Source organism: Dryas octopetala, chromosome 4 (genome assembly GCF_963921425.1).
Source record: "Dryas octopetala chromosome 4, drDryOcto1.1, whole genome shotgun sequence".
Taxonomy (NCBI): domain Eukaryota; kingdom Viridiplantae; phylum Streptophyta; class Magnoliopsida; order Rosales; family Rosaceae; genus Dryas; species Dryas octopetala.
In genome coordinates this window covers 1,749,419-1,774,357 of record NC_141369.1, presented here as the reverse complement: position 1 = coordinate 1,774,357, position 24,939 = coordinate 1,749,419, and the positions used below count along the sequence as shown (strand labels likewise).

General features: G+C 36.5%; 2 protein-coding genes and 2 non-coding genes across 5 annotated transcripts; 2 read left to right on the top strand and 2 right to left on the bottom strand.

Moving 5' to 3' along the window:
* The first annotated feature begins 2,636 nt into the window (after positions 1 to 2,636).
* Positions 2,637 to 2,721, top strand: LOC147286046 (small nucleolar RNA Z103). The gene has a single exon (XR_015122145.1). It is a non-coding gene; the product is annotated as a small nucleolar RNA Z103 (small nucleolar RNA).
* A 103-nt stretch (positions 2,722 to 2,824) lies between these two features.
* On the top strand, positions 2,825 to 2,925 carry LOC147286045 (small nucleolar RNA Z103). The gene has a single exon (XR_015122143.1). It is a non-coding gene; the product is annotated as a small nucleolar RNA Z103 (small nucleolar RNA).
* A 3,423-nt stretch (positions 2,926 to 6,348) lies between these two features.
* On the bottom strand, positions 6,349 to 13,380 carry LOC147286044 (uncharacterized). The gene is made up of 2 exons (XM_086241795.1): positions 13,219 to 13,380; positions 6,349 to 7,943 (listed from the first exon to the last, which is right to left on the bottom strand). Exons 1-2 carry the CDS (start codon positions 13,378 to 13,380, stop codon positions 6,525 to 6,527), a joined length of 1,581 nt encoding a protein of 526 aa, XP_086097921.1. The 3' UTR covers positions 6,349 to 6,524.
* A 3,000-nt stretch (positions 13,381 to 16,380) lies between these two features.
* SDG40 (SET domain group 40) lies at positions 16,381 to 21,266 on the bottom strand. Of its 2 annotated transcripts, none has more exons than XM_086240674.1 (6): positions 21,102 to 21,266; positions 20,875 to 21,025; positions 20,653 to 20,784; positions 20,406 to 20,546; positions 19,720 to 20,013; positions 16,381 to 17,098 (listed from the first exon to the last, which is right to left on the bottom strand). In XM_086240674.1, exons 1-6 carry the CDS (start codon positions 21,230 to 21,232, stop codon positions 16,442 to 16,444), a joined length of 1,506 nt encoding a protein of 501 aa, XP_086096800.1. In that variant the 5' UTR covers positions 21,233 to 21,266; the 3' UTR covers positions 16,381 to 16,441. The 2 variants fall into 2 exon arrangements, with proteins under 2 accessions (XP_086096800.1, XP_086096801.1); XM_086240675.1 differs by having other exon boundaries at positions 21,106 to 21,266.
* Between the last annotated feature and the right edge of the window lie 3,673 nt (positions 21,267 to 24,939).

Genomic DNA, 24,939 nt, shown 5'->3' with positions numbered 1-24,939 from the left:
CATCTTCTTCTTCTCCATTAAATCTAAATCTGGTTTTGAGATCCACTCCCTCAACCTCAACATTTTCTTCAATAAATCAAATCAACGATTTGAAAGGATTATTTGTTTAGGTATTATTCAGAAAAGATTATTTATGGTTTAAAACCCAATTATTTGTTTATGAATTATTGAGCAATGGCAGATTGGCAAACTTCCTTTTTGCTGATACGAAACCTAGTTGGAGGCCACGAATTGAAATTGCTTATGGAGTCGTGCGCCAATGGACTTTTGTATTGGAATATGCCATTGCTTTTGTGTTGTAGTGCACTGGGAGATTCCACCTGCATGCACTACTTCTTGGGTCTTCGTAAAAATCGAAAATCTACATATATGGCAGTCAACAACAAATCTAGATATATGGAAGTAGTGCACATCCCACAACAAATTTTGCAGAAGAATCAGATCTTCAAATCGATCAATTCGATGCAAAAAAAAAAAAAAGATATAGAAGACATGAAAACCCATTCATTAATTCGCTGGGTTGGTTGATCTAGGTTCGCTGGCTGGGGAGGGAGGGAGAGAGATCAAATCTGGTCAATTGTTTTTTTTTGGGTCAAAATAAATATAAGGGGTATTTTGGTCCAAAAATTGTCAAAGGGTTAGAAAAATGAGTTTTTGAGAGGGAGGGTAAAAAAATCTTAAGTGGGATCAAAATGGGTTATTTAATTCAATTACCCTTCCTTCTTATCCTACGTTTGATGCAACAAAATTAATATTTTTCATAAATTTATTGGAGAGAATTTTTTGATTATCATCATTAGTTCCAAATATGAAATACCCACGTCCACCATGATCAGACTTATATTTACTCCAAGCATCACCATCATTTATTTCAAGCATCACCATTGTTGATGCCAAAAATTGGGAGTTAATAAATCAACTTCGAATAGTGAATCTGGTCTTCGCTATCACCTTCGTTATGGATCTTTCTTGGGCTTGGAGTGGCTAAGCTTGCTTGTGGTGTCGATGGAGATTCATGCACAAATCAGAGCAAACAGTTATCGGAAGAGGCATCAATGTGGTACCGGCTAACACTCTCCAATGACAAAATCAGCTAAGTCTATAAAGAATTTGGCAAAGGTTTGGTGCAAAATCATATTGTGAACCCTTGTAGTGAGTCTAGAGTTGGGTATTTATAGGTAAAGTGTTGGTTTAAGAAATTTACCTGCATAAAGATTAATGGTAGAGATGATGTCACGTCTTCAACTCGAACGAAAACATGCACAACCACCAAGAGTGTGCATAACGCAAGCATGCTTAGGGAGATGCTTTTGTTGAAAATGGTGCCATAACGCTAGTTGAAGTATTGACTTTAAGAGCATCATTTCATATATAAGCCATCGACTTATATCATATTTGGAAAATCATTCATGGACTAACCCGGGTTGATTAGGGCAGTTAATTTGCAATGGGTCGCAGATCTGAACCATCCGAAATGGGTCACAAAATGTGACCGTTGTCATTCAAACGAGACCATCCAATCGCAATAGTCATATTGATCCTGACCTTGTGTCGACAACGCGCGCGCGGGAGGTGCGCTTCTTCATGACACGTTAGTGCATGGGCCCGTGTCACAATCTCTTGTCGGTCACCCAATTCACTCTCCCTCATCCCCTGCATCAACATGTGGTGGGCCCACCGGTGTATTTGGGTTTGGGTATAAGTGTAGCCCAAATTTGGGCTACACTTTGGGTTTCAACCAAATTTGACCTTCAAACTTTGGCCCATAGGTGTTGATAGAGACACAAATGTAACTCATTTATGGGTTTAGTCTGGTAGGGATCTTCTGTCCCCAAATCTCATGTCCCTCTCTGTCCTCTCTCACATATTTTGAAAAAAATATATTTTTTTATTTAAGTAAAACAAGAATTATGAAAAGGCCCTCAAAATTTGTGAGAAGGGACAGAGAATTTGGGAACAGGAGATCTCTACCTGGTTTAGTCTACATTTTCGGCACGATAGTAGAAGGCCTAAGTAGAGAAGTTTTTTTTTTTTTTTTTGGCCAAAGTGCCTAAGTAGAGAAGTTAAAGGTTAAAGAACAAGCTGGTCAAAAAAAAAAAGTTAAAGAACAAGGGTAGATATGAGAATTCAATTAATAAAAAAATAAAAAATAAAAATAAGGAAGGAGTGCAAATATCGTTTCTCACAAAATATTGCTATTGAATTGTGCTACACTGCTACTGATCTGCACCCACCCACCGCCGATTAGGAACAAAACAGAAAAAGAAATAATTCTGAAATAAAGCATCAGCCGTACACGTGGAGTGCGCTGTTGACAAGCCTAATGAAATTAGGGTTTCGAAGTGCAACATGATGGCCTATAAATTGAATCACCTCCTTCCACACTCTTCATCACTCTGCCTCCACGGTAAGTATTAGCCAATTAGGGTTTCAATTTGGGCGTCGAAAATACTGATTACCAGCGCTCTCTGTTTAAGATTGGGCGCTGCGTATGAGCCGACGCCATAGCTACTCTGTTTCTGCGAGTCTCTGAGAGCCTCCTTATGGTTGATTCTCTCGCAGATTTGGAGAAAATTTCGTCGTTTATATTTTCGATTAAACCTATTTCTTCTTTTTTCTTTTAATTAGGGTTTGGGATTGAGGTGATGTTACTTTCCCCATATGATCGAAGTTGATTCCAACTTGCGCTATTTTTATTTCCAAGCCAGAACTCTGATCTTTCCCAACCCACTAATTACTCGTTTCAGTTTATTTTTGTTCAATTTGAGGTTGTTTTTGTGTTTGAATATTAGTGTTTTTGAAAACTATGAATTAATAAATAAAGATGGAAGTGATGAATATTTCCCCAAATGATCGACGCTGAACAAACTGTGCGACCTACACTCTGTATTAACAGAGTCACCAAGCCAGGTGTTTCTGATCCATCTTTGTAAATTTGTATATTGCTTTTATGAAAATTTCATGTCCATTCTTTTTTTTTTTACTGTTCAATTCCTAAATTGCAAAAACTTTTTCTGTTCAGAATTATTTTCGAGAAAAAAATAATGTATGATTGGAATTTCAAGCGTATAGGAATGGTATCTTGTTTATGTTAAGATAGTATAGGAACTTCAGAAAAAAAAAAAAATGCTCCATTTTATTGAGTCTGATTTGAAACTCAATTTGAGTTTAAGAATTGAAATTGTTATAAATGAATCTTGGCAACACCATTATATAGTTTGTTTGGGACTTTGGGGACATCAGTTTTGCACTCTCTATACATTATGGTAGGTGATGTTTTTAGAGCATTTTCACACGCCATAAAATTAGAATAGAGTTTCTACCCAATAAGATTGAACAATTATTTTCTTTTATATATTAGTATTTTATTTAACAGTATTTTTAAACTTGTTTAAGACACAAATTTTGGGACTGCTAATTTTGAGATTCTAGCAGAACTGTTGGTTTGTTTAATTTTACATGCAACAGAAAGTATACAAACAATCATTTTAATACAATTTTTCATAAAAAAAAAAAGATGCCGAGTGAAACGGACCAGCTTGAGCTTGTATTATAATTTTTCCTTTGTGTGGGCTGTTTTGGCCTCCATTTTGGCTTATAAAAAAAGTCCTTTGATTAATTTAAATTTTCCATTTTCTTAAATATAATGTATAAGACTATAATATTTTTAATTTATTAGCTAATTATGGAATATTAATATCTTTAACATATAAAGTCAATATCTCCACTGTTAGTCTATTAAGCATTCAAAATTAAAATTGCTCATAGTTGATTGAAATGTGAAAGCGAAAAAATTTAGACAGGTAAAATTACATCGTTGAGAGAGCAGCTCGTCTAAATTGCCGAGTAAATTGGACTTTGCAAATGAATATATGTCATTAAAATATTCATTCAAAAAGTAACGGTAAGTCACCAAAAAATATTAAAGTAACAGTAATTGCAAATTTTGACTGACCCAAGGGCTAAATAATCAAATTTTTTACGGTATATATCACTACATTTGAATTTTCATTCTCATTTCTCAACGAAATTGTTTTAACTCTCTAAAAATTCATTCTCATTTCTAATAAAAAGGAATATCCATTTTGAGAATTTCAACAATGTACAATACACAATTGACCAACGAATCACCTCCATCATCTAATCAATGTGATCAAAACACAAAAAGAAAGCGTGGTGGTGTTTTAAGTTAGAGGAGGATATGTTTCAATCCTCTTCTTGTGAAATCTTGGCTTCATATCTCTCTGGATGTTGTGTAAGGGAACGACCAAAAACAAAAATGTCAAAAAACATTGGTATAATGGTATTGTGTGTGGGGAGAATTTTTCAATGTAACGACACCGTCATATGATATAATAAATTTAACGTGTAAGAGTATTATTAGAGGGTATATTTATATTAGTAGAGTATAGTATTAATAATATTTATCCATATTATGACATATATACTGGTTACATCACTGTATCGATTACACACAAAAATCTCTTATGTGTGGGAGTATTTTCGTAAGTACAAAAATTTAGCATATGATGGAGATAACAAGTCTCTAATACAACGTTGGTAGAAGATTAAACAAGAGACAAATAAGTGTTGTGGATATCTTACTCAAATGGAATCTAGGCATCAGAGTGACATGAATGAGCAAGATAAGGTATTTACATTATTTTGGCAAGTTTTTATTATTTTTGAACAAAATTTCTTGTGCAATATATGCTAGACTACTTTTATTTTATTTTTTTAGATTTTAAAAGCAAAGAAATTATCTGAAGAGATGCAAAAAAAAACAAAAAAGGGTTGGATCATTGTTGGAATTTATTGTGGTTTCCACCAAAATCGTTGGCATCTTCACCTACTACAGGGATTCCTATTGATCTAACAGATAGTGAGAAGCGTGAGAAACGAGTTCAAAGAACAAGCAAGTGAACACGTGAAAACTCCACTATAGTCGATGACAGAAAAAATGAAGGAGGACAAACAAGAAGAGAGGATGCAAAAAAAAAACTTGTTCATGAGCAGAAGATGGAATTATGGAAGAAAATTCTTGAACAAAATGTCATAAAGATGGGAGCTAACCAGATAAGGGAAAAGGAAAGAATCATGCAATTGGATATGAATCAAATGCCTCCTCATTTAACTGAGTATTATCGTCATTGGCAAATGGAAATTCTTGGGAGGGAATTTAATAAGGGATGATAATTAATTAAAGCTTGTTCTTTGTTATTTTTGTTTAGTTTCCTTTCTTTATTTCACATCTTCACAAGTGTGAGGTCGTGCATTCGTGTTAGAAGTTAAACCAATCTCTTTACTGTTATTTTGTGCTCTGTTTAAAATACCTCGAGCCTATTTGTCTCTGTTAAAATCAGCTCGAGCTTACTGCTTGCTGTAAAAGTTGGCTCGAGCTTTTTTGTGTCTTTTAAGTTCCTATGTTTCTAGGTTTTTAAATGCGGTGTCGTTTTGTTTTCTAAAGCTCATTTAAGACAGCTGATGTTTGTATTAGGGTTTTATGATTAAGAGAAGCTAATAGAAAGCTAGCCACCAAGCTGCTCCATTTTCTCTCTCTTCCATATCTCTTTTGGGTTTGTTTGATCCATGTGTGTGGGTGTGTTTGCTTGGATTAATCTATTGATTTCTTCAATTCGGAACCTTAAACCTGAAAATGTTCTCATGGAAACTGATGAGTATGTAATGGCCATGCTCATTCACTTCTGTTGTAGGAACATGCATGAAAATCATATTATCTTTTCTTGCTGGGACATCTGTCTTTCCTGAAATTGATACCTATGAAACAGGTCATGCTAATTGATTTTGGACTGCGAAGAAAATTGATGAAGCTAGCAGATCAAATTCAATGTGTGGAACCACCGAGTACATGGCTACTAAAATTTTGCTGTCTAAGGGCCAAACAACGATGCAGATTGAAATCAAAATAAAAAATGACATAAACATGCTCCATACACCATTAAAAAAGTGAAGATTGAGTTTCGCTATCCCAAATGGAGTGATGAATTGAATAAATTTCTTACGATCTAGATGCCAAAATCGAGCAGGTCCATATATTTATATGGTGTGGTTTGGTAGGCATAAACCTAAGTAAAATGATGACCACAAACTCCCATTGTGTTTTCACATGATGGATTAATAAATAACATATATGATACATCCATGGTTGTCAAAGGTGCAAAAGTTTCAAAGTTCATTGTGATGGTGGGAAGTGTTTTTTTTTTTTTTCTTTATATAAGAACAAACTTTTATTAATGAAAAAGTAGTACAACACAGTGGACAAGATGTCCACTGCTCAGAAAAAACTATAGGATACAACCAAAACACTAACAACCACAAAGACAGGGACTACCAAGACTACAATACAGCTGCTCTCCGATCATAAAATATAGCTTGGAAAGAGGTATCTCTAAATTTAGAGGATATAAAAGCCCAAAGGCAAGACCAAAACGGAACCCTATCCTAGAACAGATCTACCTCAAGTGTTTCAAGTTTCAATTTCCAAAAGATGCAAATTAACTTCATCATGATTTCTTTATCAACGACAACAAAGTGGGATCTACTTTATCTTTAGGCAATAGGTCAATTATCAATTCCAGCGTTGATGCATCTGCAGAGAAACCCCTCTCCACCATTTCATGAATAAGTCCCACCGCCCTTAATGTCTCATCATTGTTGAAACACCCACGAATAATTGTGTTATAGGTGCAATCATTTGGAGAACAGCCTTTCTCTTCCATTCCTCTAAGCAACTTTTCGGCTTCACCTATTAGGCCTCCAGTACAAAGTCCATTAATCATTATAGTATACGTCCTCACATTAGGTTGAATCCCTTTTGATGATAAACTGCAAAAAAAGTCCCTTGCAGATTCAATTTTTCCGGCTATGCACAAACCTTCAATTAGAATAGTGTAAATCATAATATTCATATCCAACTTCTTGCCTTCTATCTCTCTAAACAATTCTATTGCCATAGAAAGTTGTTGGTTTTTACAAAGGCCATCCAGTAAAACAGCATAAGTTTGGACATTTGGAAGTTGGCCACAAGCTTGCATCTTAGAGAGCAAGTTTTGAGCATCTTGTGTTCTCCCCACTTTGCAAAAACCATACATAAGAGTGGTATAAGTAATGGTATTAGGAACCAGTCCTGTACGAGACATTTCTTCAAAAAGCATCATGGCCTCTTCGATCTTTTTATGCTTGCAATATCCGTTTATCAATATGCTATAACTATGAGCATTAACAATGGCACCTTTGCTACGCATTAGATAAAAAACTCTTTTTGCTTCCTTCAATTCTCCTCGCAAACAGTGACCATCCATAAGAGAACTGTACGTAACCGTATTAGGTTCAATATCTTTTTGAATCATCATTTCAACCACACTTTTTGCTTCCACAACTTTCCCCTCCTTACAAAGTGTATCCACTAAGACATTGAAGGTGTATACATCTGGAAAGATTTTTTTACTCACCATTTCCTTCAATAATCTCGTAGCTTCTTCCCACTTGCCTAATTTGCAAACTCCATCAATCAAAGAGGTATACGTAATGACGTCTGGAACAATACCCCTACTAATCATTTCTGTAAAGAGGTTCAATGCATCAGCAACTAGCGTGTCTTTACAAAGACTGTCAATGATCGTGCTATAGGAAACTACGTTAGATTTACAGCCTTCTTCTTCCATCTTCCTAAGCAATTGAATAGCTGCACCATTGTTACCCATTTTACAAAAAGCGTGTATTAATGTATTATATGTAACCACATCGGGCTTACAACCTCCCTCCACCATATTTCTGTACAGCCCTGCTGCCTCAGCAACTCTATCCTCAAGAAGAAAGCCCTTGATTAGAGTGTTGAAGGTTGCAGCATCTGGTTCAATACCAAATTTGAAGAATTTTCCCAACACCGATAAACTACAACCCATTTGGTTCAAATGGCAACATGTTACGTGCCACAGTCACAGCCCGAGTAACTGGGCGATCTTGCAATGGAGGTGGGTCTTTCACTGGTGTTTTCTTCTTACGTCTTCCTATTGTTGTAGTTGAAAATATAACGACAAGGATAAATAGAATGGATTGGATTGCTTCGAGGGAACCCAAGACCTCCAAGTTAGACAAAGCTAACAAATTGAGATAAAAAGGTCGTGCTTCATTCTATTCAACAATGAAATTTATACAAGCAAGACTTGATAATGGAAAGCATAAAAGTAGGAACACAATCCCACGACTCTTAGCGTAACACCCCACTCTGCAACAGCAAGTGGACCAACATAACTCCTACTAACTCTCAACTAACCATATGCTGACTCCTACAATTACTCAACAACTAAAACATGAATTAAACTAGCTATTTGACTCATTCAACTACTCATCACGACCCAGCACGTAACATTCCTTCCCCCTACAGAAGACCCTTGTCCTCAAGGGTGTCAATTGAAAACCGCAGTTTCAAGTCGCTTAAGGTTTCCCAAGTTGCATCTGCTGGAGATAAGCCTTGCCAATGGACTAAAACTTCTTCCTGATGCTTCCGTTTGCGATGATCTAGGATGGCTTGTGGAATGGGAATAATGGTTCCCTCCTCATTTGAAATTCCTGGTAAAAAGTCTTGGACTGCCACGTTCGTGCCTATCGTCTTCTTAAGCCGAGAGACATGAAATACTGGATGAATTTTGGAGCTCTCAGGAAGTCTTAACTTGTATGCCACCTGTCCAACCTTTTGAATGATTTCATAAGGACCATAGAAACGTGGTGATAGTTTCAGATTTTTCCTTAATGATACAGATACCTGCCGATAAGGTTGCAACTTCAGATAAACAAAATCTCCAACCTCAAAACTCTTGTCTGTTCGCTTGGCATCATAAAATTTTTTCATACGTTCCTGCGCTGCCATTAATTGCTCTCTCAACTCTTTAAGGACTTGGTCACGGCTCCGTAACTCCAAATCAACAGCTTCCACTTGAGTTGTTCCTGGAACATAGGACAGTAATGTAGGAGGTGGCTTCCCGTATACTACCTCATATGGAGTTGTCTTGGTGGAAGAGTGTACACTGGTGTTGTAGCAATATTCAGCCCAAGGAATCCACCGCACCCATTCTTTTTGTCTATGGCTTGTAAAACATCTGAGATACATTTCAACAGTCTTGTTTACCACCTCTGTTTGGCCATCAGTTTGGGGGTGATAAGAGGAACTAAAATTGAAGCTTGTTCCCTGCAATCTGAATAACTCCTTCCAAAAAATACTTGTAAAAGTAGGATCTCTATCACAAACAACACTTTTTGGCATGCCATATAATTTGAAAATGTTCTCAAAAAATATTTGAGCGATAGTTGCAGCAGTATATGGATGGGAGATGGGAATAAAATGGGCATATTTGGAGAGTCTGTCAACTACCACAAAAATACTTGTCTTCCCATTGGATCTAGGAAGCCCATCAATGAAGTCCATTGAGATATCAGTCCATACCTGCAAAGGAACAGGGAGAGGTTGAAGGAGTCCTGCTGGCTTAGTATTTTCTCCTTTATTCCTTTGACATGTATCACACTGCTTGATGAACTCCCTAATGGTTTTTTTCATGCCCTTCCAATAAAAAACTGACCCAACTCTCTGCATGGTCTTGTGGTAGCCTTCATGTGTGCTGGAATGCATCTCCTTTACAATAGTAGGTACTAAAGATGAATCTGGCAACAAATAAATTTTATTTTTAAAGTAGAGTATACCATCTTTTAATGCCCAGGGGCCCACTTCTTCACCTTGTTGGATATTCTCTACAATCTGTTGCAAGATTGGTTGGCTGCGTACCTCATCTTTAATTGGTTCCAACCAATTTGGTACAGGGATTGAGATGGCTACAACTTCACCATTTTCACTTCTTCTTGAAAGAGCATCAGCTACCAAATTTTCTGCACCCCTTTTATACTCGATGACAAAGTCATATCCCATCAATTTGACAAGCCATTTTTCTTGAGCTGTTGTTATTATTTTCTGGTCCCACAAATGCTTCAAGCTTCTTTGATCAGTTCGCACAACAAACTTTCGCCCAAGTAAGTATGGTCTCCATTTTTTCACTGCAAGCACCAAAGCCAGCATCTCTTTTTCATAAGTAGATAAAAACAAGTTTTTACCTTGCAATCCATGATTGAAAAATGCTATTGGGCGCTTTTCTTGCATGAGAACTCCACCAACTCCGGATCCAGATGCATCACATTCAACAATAAATGGCTTGTTAAAGTCTGGCAAGGCAAGAACAGGGGCTTGCGTCATCACTTTCTTGAGCCTCTCAAATGATTCTTCAGCCTGGGGACTCCATTTGAAGCTTCCCTTTTTAAGCAATTCTGTCAAGGGTCTAGCAATCTTGCCATAGTCTTGAATGAATTTTCTGTAGTACCCTGTTAATCCCAAGAATCCACGCAGTGCTTTGACAGTGGTTGGTTTAGGCCATTCCAACATAGCAGCAATTTTTTCTGGGTCTACAGCAACTCCTTTGTTGGAAATCACATGCCCCAAATATTTCACTTCTTTCTGCCCAAATGCACATTTTTCTTTTTTTACAAACAACTGGTTAGCTCTCAAAATTGACAGTACAATTTTTAGATGCTCCAAATGTTGGTCCCATGTTGTACTGTAAATTAAAATATCATCAAAAAATACCAATATAAACTTACGGAGGTATTCTTTGAAGACTTCATTCATGAGTGACTGGAAAGTGGAGGGTGCATTGGTGAGGCCGAATGGCATTACCAAAAACTCATAATGCCCTTGGTGTGTTCGAAAGGCTGTCTTGGATATATCACCAGGATGCATCCGGATTTGATGATAGCCGGAACGAAGATCCAATTTGGTAAAATATTTTGCACCATGAAGCTCATCTAGCAATTCGTCAATGACAGGGATTGGAAACTTATCTTTGATAGTATTCCTATTCAAGGCCCTGTAGTCTATGCAAAGCCTCCAAGATCCATCGTGCTTCTTTACTAGTAAGACTGGAGAGGAATATGGACTTTGGCTAGGTCGAATTGTGCCCGACTTCAACATCTCTGCCACTAACTTCTCAATTTCATTCTTTTGGAAGTGTGGGTACCTATAAGGCCTCACACTAACAGGACCACTTCCTTCCTTCAATGGTATCTTATGGTCATGTGACCTGGGAGGTGGTAATCTTTGTGGATCTTCAAAGACACCTTCAAAAAGCTGCAATACATGCTCAAGCTGTGAATTAATGGTAACCAAATGAAGTGTGGAACAAGTTGTACCTTGAGGGTCATGCATAGTAAGAGAGCATATTTGTAAGAGAGCTCCATCTTTCTTTTTCTTTAACTCTTTGCAAAATTCTTGCTCACCCACAATTTTATCCTCTGGTGGTGTCCCTCCTTTTAAAACCACTTCTTTCCCCTCAACTTGAAATTTCATTTGCAATTTGGAGAAGTCCCAAATAATAGGTCCCAACGTGCTCAACCATTGGGTTCCTAAAACAGCATCACATCCGTCCAATGGCAGTAGGTACATATCAACTGTAATTGGAACACCTTGGATCAGCATGCACATACCTTTACAAAGCCCTGCACTTGTAAGCTTTTCGCCATTTGCAACTGACACTTCAAACTTTCCAAAACCAGTGGGGTTAATGCCAATCTTTTTAGCAGCTCTATTACTTAAAAAATTATGTGTACTTCCAGAGTCCACCAAAATTATCATATGGTGCTTACCCACTTTACCGTTCACCCGCATTGTTTGAGGAGTCCGAGCCCCATAGATGGCATGGAGAGAGACTTCAGGCAATCCTTCTTCATCTATGTTATCTTCTGATGTAGCTTCTCCAACTTCTTCATTTTCTTCATCTGACCAGCAACCTTCAATAAGAAATAATTTCTTGCATCTGTGCCCCGGACTAAATTTCTCATCACAATTAAAGCAAAGTCCTTTCTCTCTTCTTTCCTTCAGTTCAGCTGGGGACATCTGCTTGACTGGCATGAAATTACGGCGCCGTTCAAACTTCATAAGCCCATTGGGTAGGGGCCTCTTCACCTCCGAAATAACTGCTCGACGATTGGATTGATTGCGGGACTCATATAGTCGAGCCAAACCGATGGCGGCAGAAAGTGTTTGTGGCTTGCAAGCTTGCACATCTGTTTTAATATTCTCCTTCAGACCGCTCACAAAGCAACCAACTTGTTGATCTGGAGTCAGTCTTCCTGCTCTAATTAATATTTTCTCAAACTGGGTTTGGTAATCTCTCACCGTACCAGTTTGTTGTAGCTTTGTCAGGTCGCCAAAAAAGTCTTGAAATTGAGTTGGGCCATATCTGTCATGAAGCCCTTGCTTGAATGCCTCCCACGTGATAATGGGAGTTTCCTCCTTCATCAATTGAAACCATAGTTGAGCATCGCCCTCCAGATTAAATGAAGCTAGCGGCACTCTCTCTCCATCTTGAGTTTGGTGAATTTCAAAAAATTGTTCAGCTCGGCAGATCCAGCTTGTGGGATCTTCTGTCCCATTAAAGTGAGGAAAGTCCAGCTTCACCAACTTAGGGAGGTAAGAGCCAGTGGTGTTTGAAGTCCCTCCATTTCCGTTTGGTCGACCATTTCCGTTTTGATTTGTACTATGAGAGCTGTCACCAGTACGAGAAATTTGATCGAAGCGGGCATTCATAGCTGAGAACATTTCTTGCATCTCCTTAAGAATTTTCTCTTGGCCAGTAGCCAGGGAACTCACGTCATTCTCTAAACGTCCCAACCTCTGCTCCTCCATGCCTGGCTCTGATACCAACTTGTTACGTGCCACAGTCACAGCCCGAGTAACTGGGCGATCTTGCAATGGAGGTGGGTCTTTCACTGGTGTTTTCTTCTTACGTCTTCCTATTGTTGTAGTTGAAAATATAACGACAAGGATAAATAGAATGGATTGGATTGCTTCGAGGGAACCCAAGACCTCCAAGTTAGACAAAGCTAACAAATTGAGATAAAAAGGTCGTGCTTCATTCTATTCAACAATGAAATTTATACAAGCAAGACTTGATAATGGAAAGCATAAAAGTAGGAACACAATCCCACGACTCTTAGCGTAACACCCCACTCTGCAACAGCAAGTGGACCAACATAACTCCTACTAACTCTCAACTAACCATATGCTGACTCCTACAATTACTCAACAACTAAAACATGAATTAAACTAGCTATTTGACTCATTCAACTACTCATCACGACCCAGCACGTAACACAACAACAATTAATGATAATGTTTAGAGTATAAACATCAGGTGCAATTCCCAACAGGCACATTTGGTTATTCAAAGATATGACCACCGAATAATGTTTCAATTTGGCAAGTTGACCCATAATTTGATTGAAACGGACAACCGAAGGCAGAGGACGCATTTGAAGCATGGTATTGAACAAATTGAAAGCATCGTGGAGATTAGTGGGTTTGGGTTGGGGGTTTGTAGATTTTGTTGGGATTGAGGATTGAGAATGATACAAGGCAAAGTAATTGTTGAAGAAAAGAAGATGAGTAGAGTAGTGAAGACAAGGCAAAGGAATACCTCTGTGTCTGTTGCAAGAAGAAGAAGCACTCCTCCACATCGTCGTCTTCAGCTGGTGAAGAAAGCTCAGATGGTTTTTCTTCAGCCTCTGATTTTAGCGAGTGAGGGGTCAGAGAAGCCTCTGAATTTAGGGAGAGTTAGAGAGGTGTTCTGTTAACTCAAGTCTAATACCCACCCGACCCTCAAAAACTTACACACGCGAAGCCTCATTTTATTTTTCTTTTCTTTTCGTTTTATAAATATATATTTTACCATTCATTTGATAGTTTTTCTTATTAATATTATTTTCAATTCTTCTCCTTTTTGTGAATTTTGTAAGCCATATACCTGAAGAAACTCATCAGCCTTAGCCCTCACATAATTCACATTTATATTCTGTGCTGATGCATATGTTTTTTCTTACCCAATCCACAGACACACTACTTGAATCCAAATGATAAACAAATAAAGCAAAGACCAAGTTAAGAGTATTTAAAGAAAAGCAGAAGGAAGTTAAAAAAATTTATAGGGAAGAAACTACTAGAAAGGACAAACCAACTTCAAGCTCCTAGGTAGTGTTTGGCACTCTCTTTTTTGTTCTCTTTTTTTAATTCCCAAATTTTAAAATTAGGGATTTGATTATTTTATGTGATTAAATTAGGGATTTTATGATTTAATTAGGACTTGATTTTGATTAATGTATTAGTAAATTATGATTTGATTATTTTGATTATTGTATAGGATTTGCTTTGTTGGTCATCTTGTGGAGTGCCTCACTTGTGGGGTAAGCTCGTTATGTATTTATGTCCTCCCTAACTAGGTGTATTTTTTTTATTAATAAAATTTACACATATCGTCGAGTTTTTTATAAGCTAAACTTAGCCCATCCCACTTTGGAATCCTGGATTTGTCCTTGACTCTACCATATTCCCCTACTTAACTTTTGTACATACTAAGTCTGTCCTTATTCTATGTATTCACCAGTTTGTGGTATTTTATCTTTCATATTATCAGCCCCTAGTTCATTCCTACTTACTTTGACTGCCACCTACTGTCTTCCTGATTTTTTTTTTTTTCCATTTATATTTTTGGTCATCCTATCATGTAAGATACATCTCCATTACTGTAATATGAAAACTGAACAAGAGAATATTAATTTTCACATGGTCAATTAAACTATACATAAGATGCAAACAATTCCTAATTACATGCTCAACAATTCCCAATTATTACCTTTCATCCGTCCAAGGATTTGATATATATTATTTTCATAATAGAATCATGCACCCAGCAGCATCTAATGGGCTTTAGGGACCCTGATTAAGGGGATGGGCAAGCCATATATGCGTGGCTCCTATGTCACTATAGCCCAAACTTACAAACAAGAGTCCCTCTAACGGTAAACAAAAGGGACAGAATGGATCAGATATTAAAAATAATAATTCTTGTAGTGTGTACAAGAGTGCAATTTCCTTATAACAAGTGTCACTCTAGGTAAGAATAGTAAAAAATTACATATAGAAGGTGAATCAAACACTTAATGTCAATTTGTATAACCTCTTATGTTGACAAGTATTCTCTTTTAATTAATGTATTACCATTTTCGTTATTTCCCAATGGCATATATATTGTCATATATATCTTATTTAGCATTAATATATTATATATAGTATGGTATCTATGGCTTTCGCCGAGGAAATCCCACAACATGTTTTCAAGAAGGGAAAAATTTTCAAACATGACACCTATTTTGGGGTCAATCTTAGTTTAGGATACCAGTTTGAGTTTGTGTTAGTTTAGGACACATATTTAGAATTTGTATTAATATGGGACAATCTGTCAACTCTGTAAAAAAAAAAAAACTAAAAAAAAAAGCAAAAAAGTTAATACTAAAAATATTAATACTAAAAATAAATCAAAATATTTAAAACTAATTTTATGATTTGTAAAAACTCTCATCTCTCACCTTTCTCGATCTCTCATCTTTCTCGATCCCATCTCCACCCAACCCCGGTGCTCCTCCCAGCCCCGAACTCACCTTCTCAGCCCCATCTCCTCTCTCCTAGCCCCATCCCGTGCACACCCCCTCCTCTCTTCATTTTCTTCTTCTTCTTCCCCCCACGTCGAGCCCCCCTCTCACTTTCCTTCTCTTCTCCCTCCCTTTCTCTCCAGCAAGCGCATGTGCCCCTCCCCTCTCCTCCCTGTCGCCCGCCCTCCCCCCTGCTTCCCACCGAAACCCACCCCCTCACTTCTTTCTCTGCCTCACTTTCTCTCCCCGCCCCTTTCCACTCACCCTCTGCCACCAGCACCATCGAAACCCAGAACCCAGAACTCCCAAAACCCCCGAAACCCAGAACCCACAAACCCACCTGAAACCCAGAACCCAAAACCCACTCTCCTCTCTTCCCCCCTTCCTCCCCACCCCGATCCCTTCATAGCAGCAAGCCCGGCCCGATTTGGCTTTGGGTAATTTGTTTTTTTGTTTTTATGTAATTTTCTATTTTTGTGGGTTTTTAGTTTTAATCTTTTTGAAATGTTAACTTTTTTCAGTTTTAAACTTGTTAATGATTTTTTTAGATTTTTTTTTTTTTACAGTTTCTTTTTATTATTTTTTGTTTTTAAATATAAAATAACCAAATTAGCCTTCATTTTAACGGAAATCTTAACAGAGTTGACGAATTGTCCCACATTAATACAAATCCTAAATATGTGTCCTAAACTAGCACAAACCCAAACTGGTGTCCTAAATTAAGATTGACCCGAAAGTAAGTGTACTGTTTGAAAAATTTTCCCTTTCAAGAATCCAGTTTTGTGGAAAATCACATTATTTGGTTTTTTATCTTTGGGCATTCATTCATTGCAATTCATCACAACATTTCAGCACAATCGGAATTATGTAAGATTAATCACATAAAAAAAATAAAGAATTATACCTGTTTTAGTTTAGAAAAAGTGACGTTTTGTTGACATAGAGAACATATTATTTCATCACAATAAGAAATGCAATCAACCAGGATTTTCTTATAACTAAGCCTCCACTCCACAGCTAATCTCCACCTCTCCCTTGACTGTTTAGTTTTCCTTGACAAAAGTGATTCAGTACCCCTTTCTCCATTCTGCAGAACATTAGCTATAAAAGCACAGATCTCATCTCTAGAGGTGGATGATACATTCGTTAGCTCCGAACTAGGATGGAGATTTTGGATATTGTCGAAGGCACTTAATAACAAAGTATCCTCTTCAAAAGATGTTGGCAGATCCTTCAAAATAGTATTGCAGTTATTTGAAATCCATCTCATGACAAATATCTCGTTTTCAATTGAGAGCTGGAGTCCTGAATAAGCAAGGTGTCCAACAGATCTTCGCTGGTTTAGTGGTGTTGCCCATAATCTCAAAGCGGATAGTAGAGCAAAAGATGGCTTCCCACTCTGATGGATATATAAAGACTCCTTCGGCCATGAACAGGAGGAATATATTTCTGGTTCCAAGGGAATGAAAACTTTGTCATTTGGATTTTCATGTAAGAGAAAGCCATAGTGCTCAAGAAGCTCCAGATTCGTGTATGTTCCATAGCTTAAAAGGACCTGTAGACAATAAAGTAGTATTTCAATCCCGGCCTCAAAATATACAATACTTGACCTAAGACAACCCAATGACACGAAATGACTACCTTGGTCTTATACCAAGAAAGACATGGTGATTAATTAAATAACAATATTATTAATTAGTGGTAAGATTATAAAATAAAACTCACATTATACAGTTTTGGACAAGCCTTTTTATCTTTCTCAGAAATGTGGCCTAATTTCTCATTGTTCCAGCAGTAATAATCCATGGATTATAATTTATATCCATTTCTATGCTGTGTTTCATATAGTGTCCAGAGTACAATGCATCACAGACCATGCAATGTTTCATATAGTGGCCAGAGTACATTGCACCTCTAAAATCTAATTTTGTTCCCGAAATCTAAACTTACTTTTCCTCACTTCTCACGGAGTGGACTTTAAGATTTCACTAGACAAAATGGTTATTCACCAAATGGCATTTGACCATTCACGGTAGATATGATCACATAATTAATCTGTTTAGAAGCATTTTAAGCTTTTTTTTTGGTAAATGGATAATGGAATCATTGCTGAGATTCTTCTGGTATCCTCATATTTACAGCTCAGTTTCAATCAAACTAAAGAGTGTCTCAACACTGAATTTTATTATCATGGAATACATCATTCCTAGCCATTTTCTAAATTCTACAGAACTAACAGGACTGTGGACTCAAAACAGATCAGATAGCTAAGAAACCACAAGACAAAAAATCCTTTCCGGAGTCCATATAATTGCTTACTTGTTACATCACCAAACTATAAGCTACTGCTAGCAACAGATTATACTCAGTGTCCCTACATGATATCAGAAAGACAGTTCTAATACCTAGCTAATGCCAGAGAGCACTGGTATATTTTCCGCCTAAAGTTTGGTTAAGAGGTAGACCTTAATAAAACCATCATATCCCAAACCTTATAACCCAAATATCCTAAAGCCCATGCAGCCAGAAAATTACTGCAACATATAATTAGAAATTCTTGAAAGCATTCATCAAAATCAAAGCATCAACTCCTGATTCTCTATGTTTAAAAGCACAATTACATCTTCCAAGCTTGTGAATACTCTTCATCTATATTATACACTGATTTTCCATGCTTATTACAGCCACTATCAGGACCTACTAGATCTCCTTCAGATTCTTAAATATCACAATTCCAAAGCCAAAATGCATACGGGTTCCACCCCCTTTTTGTGCTTATTATCAAACATTCTAACTTTAAAAAATAATAATAAAAAGAAGTAATCCTGAAACTCAAGTCCATCTCCCCACATATAAGTGCCTAAATGACAAATAGCATAACTTGTTTGTTGTTTCACATCACTATTTGCAGGATAACTGACAACAACCAACTTTGAAATTTCAAATCACCCTTTAAGAACTCCAAAATCCTTAGCAGTTATCAACAGATTAGCCATCAAATGCAGTCATAATGCAGCAAAAATAGCTCGGTTAGAAAAAGGAAATATTCTTTCTGAAAGTCAAGTCTAAACCCATTGGTCCAAGTCTGACAACAAGGCCTTTTTGATCAAAAGAGAAAATGCCTGTGGTAATCAAAAGAGCCAGTCTATTTATGTCATGTTCAAATGTAATTTGAGAATCAGTTCATTTTTTAAATGTTATTTACGAGTTAGCCAAAGGGTCATTCTCAGAGTTAATGTCAAGAATTATTAAGAGCCAATGTATCTGAGTCTTAAAAATACTCAAAGTCTTTTAAGTTTTATAACTTACTATATAATAAGCGTTTTAAAATTTATAGCAGTCTTTTGGGTTATTTGAAGCTTAAAAATAACGTTCTCTCTTGTAAAGCAAGTCAGATTATGACGAATACAATTAAGTGTTGTTGAAAGGCTTGGTGGCTTGATATATTGTCTATAATTTCTCCTCATTTTTATCTTTTTAATTTTTCTGTAAACATAGCAACTCTAAATCTTATTCTTCTACTTTTCTCTAAAGTTCAAATAATTACCAAAATTTTTGCCATCTACAACCCACCATAAGCATAAGCAATACCCACCTTTTTCAAATCAAATTAACCTCCTGGAACATAGCCACTACCATAATTTCCTTGCCAGTTATCAGCCTTGAAACCCCCTCACATCCCCCTTTTTGAGATATTCTTATATCCTAGAAAAAAAAAATTTATATATATATATATATATGTGGATGTATCATCACTATAAAATTTCGAATTAGGTTTGGAATAACTCTCCACTAAGGTAGTTCGCCATCTCCTCTAAATAAACCTAAACTTTTAATAAGCAACAATATCATTAGTTTTTATTATCAAAAAGTTTGGAAGTTCTGAAAAGGTCCATTATGGTAATATTCAATGCACAGTACAGAAACAAAGATAGACTACCCTAATAAATGACCTAAAAATTCTCATTCACAGTCAAACTGTGCCAACTTCACATACCAAAACTGAAGGAAAATATTGCACATTGAAGAACCAGAATGTAAGAGATGTAAATCACTTCAGTGTTCTTAGATGTGGCCCATGAAACTAGAAGAATGAACTTGGTTGAATGAGTACCAGAAAGCTGCCAAGCAACAATAAATTATAGATTGAATAAAAAACAAACAAGTCAATATTACCTGCTCTCCTTTTTTGTAACTTTTCTTAGCATAGAAGCAATATGCACCAACATCCTTCTCAAACCTGCCATCAGTTAATCTTAGCGAATGAGAAACAAGCTGCTCCACATCAAGCATACGTGAAGTTTCCTCGTTCATTAAAGAAGTATCATGGATGGAAAATTCACGTGCTATATGCTCCATACTTTCAAAACCTGATGGCTCTTCTTCAGGTGCAGAATAATTAAACAAGTCCCCCACAGGACATAAACACCCAGCTTCGTCCCATGGTATATGCAACGTCCGTGAGGATATCTTTAGATGGGATAAAGAATTTCACGGTTTGAAATATTCAAATATTTAATAATAAAAGAATAAATAAAAGGTCCAGCCATAACATAAAAGGAAAACTCAACAATTGATGAACCTATAAGACTGCACTCCACGAAACATGCAATAAAAGTGATGCACCAAAGAAACAGTGAAATATAAGTAAAGATTAATCAATCTAACAAATAATTCTGGCCATCTTGACATTAAATATTGTCAAGGCCATCAAATATATACTTTTCCCTGATGTCCATTTAAACTTCAAGCACAAATTTTCTTTTTGCATCCATCATCATGTCCATTCACCAAAAATCCAGGACCAAACTTACAAGCATGATATGCATTAGTCCTAAAAGAAGGGAAAAAACTATACTCACAGTTGCAGAAGCCCAAAGCCATGCCCTAAAGGTTAGAAGCTGAGGCTTGAGCTTAAGTTGTTCCATGAGCGCATTAGCTTCTTTCCACTCAAATTCAGCCTTCAATTTCGCTTTTTCAGCAGCCCATATAGCATCATCCACCTAGCAAGCAAATCAGATATTGCAAACGCAAATTTAAACACTATTCTTAAATCCTAATCTAAGAAACAAATCAAGTGAGAATGCATAATAATTTGAGAAACTGAACTTGCAGAGCTTGCTTCTCAAATTCACCAAAAGTTGCTAGAATGTCATAACTGCGCGGCAAGTTCATAAGGTAAGGGTACCACCATGAAGTCTTCCCTTTACCCATTTCATAGAGTAAGCAAACAGTCAATGTCTGCATAGCATGATAAGGATAAAAGAATTCAATTTCACCTCAAACAAAGAATTGGGTCATAAGATAGAGCAAAAGAAAGAGCTAAAAAACCTGGGTAGGGGAGAGAGAGTGATGGGCATTGACAGCACGAGAAAGTTTGTCATCTTTCAATACCAGACTTTCCTTTGTCATCAGAGCTGATTTTGGAACTTTGAGGACTAACTCTCCTTTTCTAAGATCACGTGCAGCCGCCAAACCTCTCCTGCAGCATTCGTGAATTGTGAGCAGAAGTTGTTCAATTTTCAGAGAGCTTGTGAATATAATCAGTAACTGCATACCCGCCTGCGCTGGGAAAGTAGGAGACAGCGACAGAATGGCCCAAACACGAATCCCCGCAACTTGTTGAGTCTGATACTCCAATCTCTGCTGCCCATTGCAGAAGCCTTTCGAGGTTTGCTTCCTGCTCCATCTGTCCGACTCTACTTTTTTTTTTTTTTTTTTGTTCTTTCGTAGTCCTCTTACTCACACGTAGAGGTGCACAAACCTATCCGAAAAACCGACAAACCGAACCCAATCGATCCAAACCAAACCAAACCAAACCAAACCAGTACAGTTTGGTATTGGTTTGTGATTTCCATTTCGCTGGTTAGAACCGAACCGGACCAAACCGCAATAAGCCTAATCAAATTTGCCTTCCTCAGGAATTGAACTTGAGACAAGTAAGGAATAAAATTTCGGATTTCGAGAAAATTTTGACGGAAATTTCAAAGATTTTTAAATTTCGACAGAAATTAGACGAAAACGATGGAAATTACTATCAAAATACGGAAATTTTGAATGAAACTTCACTATATGTTTATTTAACATATTATCTACTACATTGATAAAAAATATTGAAGAAACCAAATTATATAGTAAGTTTCATGTGATATAAGATGAATATAATGCGTGCTGAAGTTAAATACTGTGAAATAAAATTAGTATAATGAATAAATAAAATTAATATATTCTTTATATTCTATAATATATACACTAAATCCTATATACTTTATAATCTATACTTTATATTGTTTAAGATATCGTATAGGATATTAGGGTTTAGGCCCTTTAGGATATTTTTAATTATTTTTTATATAAAAATGTATTAGAGTTTATTAATTTAGGGTTTAAAAACAATTAAACGAAACCTCAAATCATTTTTTTTTTTTCAATTGCCCAAAAACCTCAAACTAGGATATGGTATATGATATTATGGTTTAGCCCTTTAGAGTATTTTAAATTATTTTTTATATAGAAACATATTAGAGTTTACTAATTTAAGGTTTAAAAACAACTAAACAAAATTCTAAAACGGCCAAACGAAAACCCAAACCATTTTTTTTCTTTACAATTGCCCAAAGACCCCAAACCCCAAACCCCAATCAACCCTAAACCTTTTAATTTTTTTCTCTTTTTTACTTTTTTTTTCTTTTCTTTTTTTCTTCTTTCTTTCCTTCCCTTTCCTTTCTTTTCCCCCGAGTCTCCAGCTCCACTGTGTTTCTAACTCTCTCTCTCTCTCTCTCTCTCTCTCTCTCTCTCTCTCTCTCTCTCCCTCTCCAATCCATCACCAACCCACCGTCACCACTTTCTCCCTCATCTCCCCCTGCCAGCCTCTTTCTCCCCCCTGTTGCCCCCCTGCCGCCGCCCCCTCCTCTTTCTCCCTCGATCTCCCCCCTGCCGCTGCCCCATTTTTCTCCCAAAACCATCTTTTTCTCCCAAAACCCAGCCTCCTCTCCAAAAACCCAGAAGTCCAAAACCAGATCACCGGCGAAAATTTTGAAAATTTCGTCGAAATTATCCCGAAAATTTAACAAATATAGGTTTCGATTTCGACACCCCACAAAATCGAAATTTAACACCTTGGGGACAAACCATTTAACTTCATGATCCTCTATTTTTATTGGACCATTGATGATTTGTGTAATAACCATACACAAAAATATATTTATTATAATTCTGACTTTTTTATTTAATATAATTAAATATCTACAAAATCCTATCATATATTTATTCTTTACTTTGTTTAGTATAATTAAAGTTTATATAGTTTATATTTTATACTTTATACGATATAGGGCATAAGGATTAGGGTTTAGGGTTTAGGGTTTATAGTTTAGGGTATAGAATATAGAATAGACTAGTAATGGGTATAGAGTATACTAATACTAGTATAGGTAATGGATATAGAATATACTAGTATAGGTAATGAGTATAGAGTATAATAGTATAAAGTTTAGGGTTTAGATTTTTAGGCCATGTTTGGTAGATTGTATAAGACACATGATAGTATAATATAATACTTAAGCATGTGTTTGGTGCCATCATATTTAGTCACCTGATTAATTTATCTAGTCAGCACCTCTAATACAGTAGACACATGTCTAACTAACAATTGAATTCGGTAGTGGATTGAGACACGTCCCCAAAATAATCTAATCGGGGTAAAATGGTAATTTTACCCTTAGGTTTCCACAAGTCAAGATGACGCCTAGCAGAGTGTCATGACTACCCGGATTAACCGAAAGAGAGAAAAACCTATTCCGTCTTCGATTACAATACAATACAATCTCTCTATCATCCTATGTTCCTGAATCATGGCCGGGTATGAAATTTCGTCAACTTTAGCATGATCCTTGAGATCTAACACTTATGTACAGATTCCATTTGATCATGGAAGCTTGTTTCCATGATCTAGTACTCTGGCTAGAGATTCCTGAATCTAGACATCTGTTACCTCTTGAAACATTTCTCCTATTACCAGGAGTGATAAATTCTTTGTTGAACACACATATGTCCTCATACGTTAGTGACTATGCCCAATCTGTACCTTTAACTAAACTTTAGGAGCCTAGCCTTATGATACAGTCAAAGCATAGCAACTGAACGCACATGAGAACCATGGTTTCTCAAGTCCAGGGACCATTTGTATTATCAATATTTAACAATTTCCTGTTCACGAGTGTGTAATACTCCATGACAGGTATTCGTTACTTTGGTCACGTTCAGTGAACCATATACTAGCATCCATGATCTTTTCCTAGTGTCTATACACAGATAATCTAAGACCAATTATCCTAGATGTTAAGCAGAGATAGATCATGCTAGTTTTACCAGATTTGATATTGTCCAGATATCAATCCTACAACCAGGAATAGTTTAGACTTTAAGTACTAAAGAATATAAGTCTTATGATCCTAACTTCTTTAGAACATTATTCCTTTAACTTGAAATCATGGACCTCTTTTATGCACACACACATATATTAGGATATAGTATGTATATGAAGGATGAAACGTAAAAGACAAGTTTGTCCGTGATGTTAAAAATATACACAAAACGTTTATTAAAACGATTTACATCAGGGCATATTCCAACAAAAACTCAGTGAGAAATTGCTATGGGTCATTTTTTCTAATTGCTAGCTAGAAACTATTCAAATTTTGCATATATGGGGAGGTGGGATGTGTGGAAAATGAGTGAAAAGAGAGATATGGGTTTGATCTGTTAGAGAGATGACTGAGGCAGTCAACAATCTAATTGGGTTTGTCAGAGATATTTGGAATTTGGACACTCCATTATTAGATTGTGGTTTAATGGGTTTTTTCATTTGTTTTTTTAATCTCATAATAGGGCAATGACAAAATAACAATTCAGTAAAGATAGATTGATTAAATTTCACTTCTTTTACTGCTCAATTCATTATGCAAAAATGATCAATAAGTTTTGATTCCCTGACCCTCTTGGCTTGCCTCCTACTTCTCATGGAGTTCTCTTGTTAATTTGTGATGGTTTACTTGCTGTACGTTTAGACTTAAAGGCTTTTCTTGTTGGGCTTGGTTGGCATGTTGGGTTTTAATGAAGGTATATTTAGACTGAAAAATGTTTATCAATAAAATTTTGGTATAGCTCTAGGAGGTGATGTGTTGCTGCTTCAACCTTAGACTGTTCCTGAGGGTCTCAACTCTATTGGCTTTGCTTCCTTCCTTTCCCAGAGCTATTCCTCTTAGTCTTTTGGGGTGTCACTCCATGCTACTGGCTTTATTTTCAAGTTCTCTTATTTTTGTTATTTTGTGATGTGTTCTCTTTTGCATGTTGCCCTTGTGTGCTTGTGTTACTTGTTGCTGGTTGTTTGTTCTA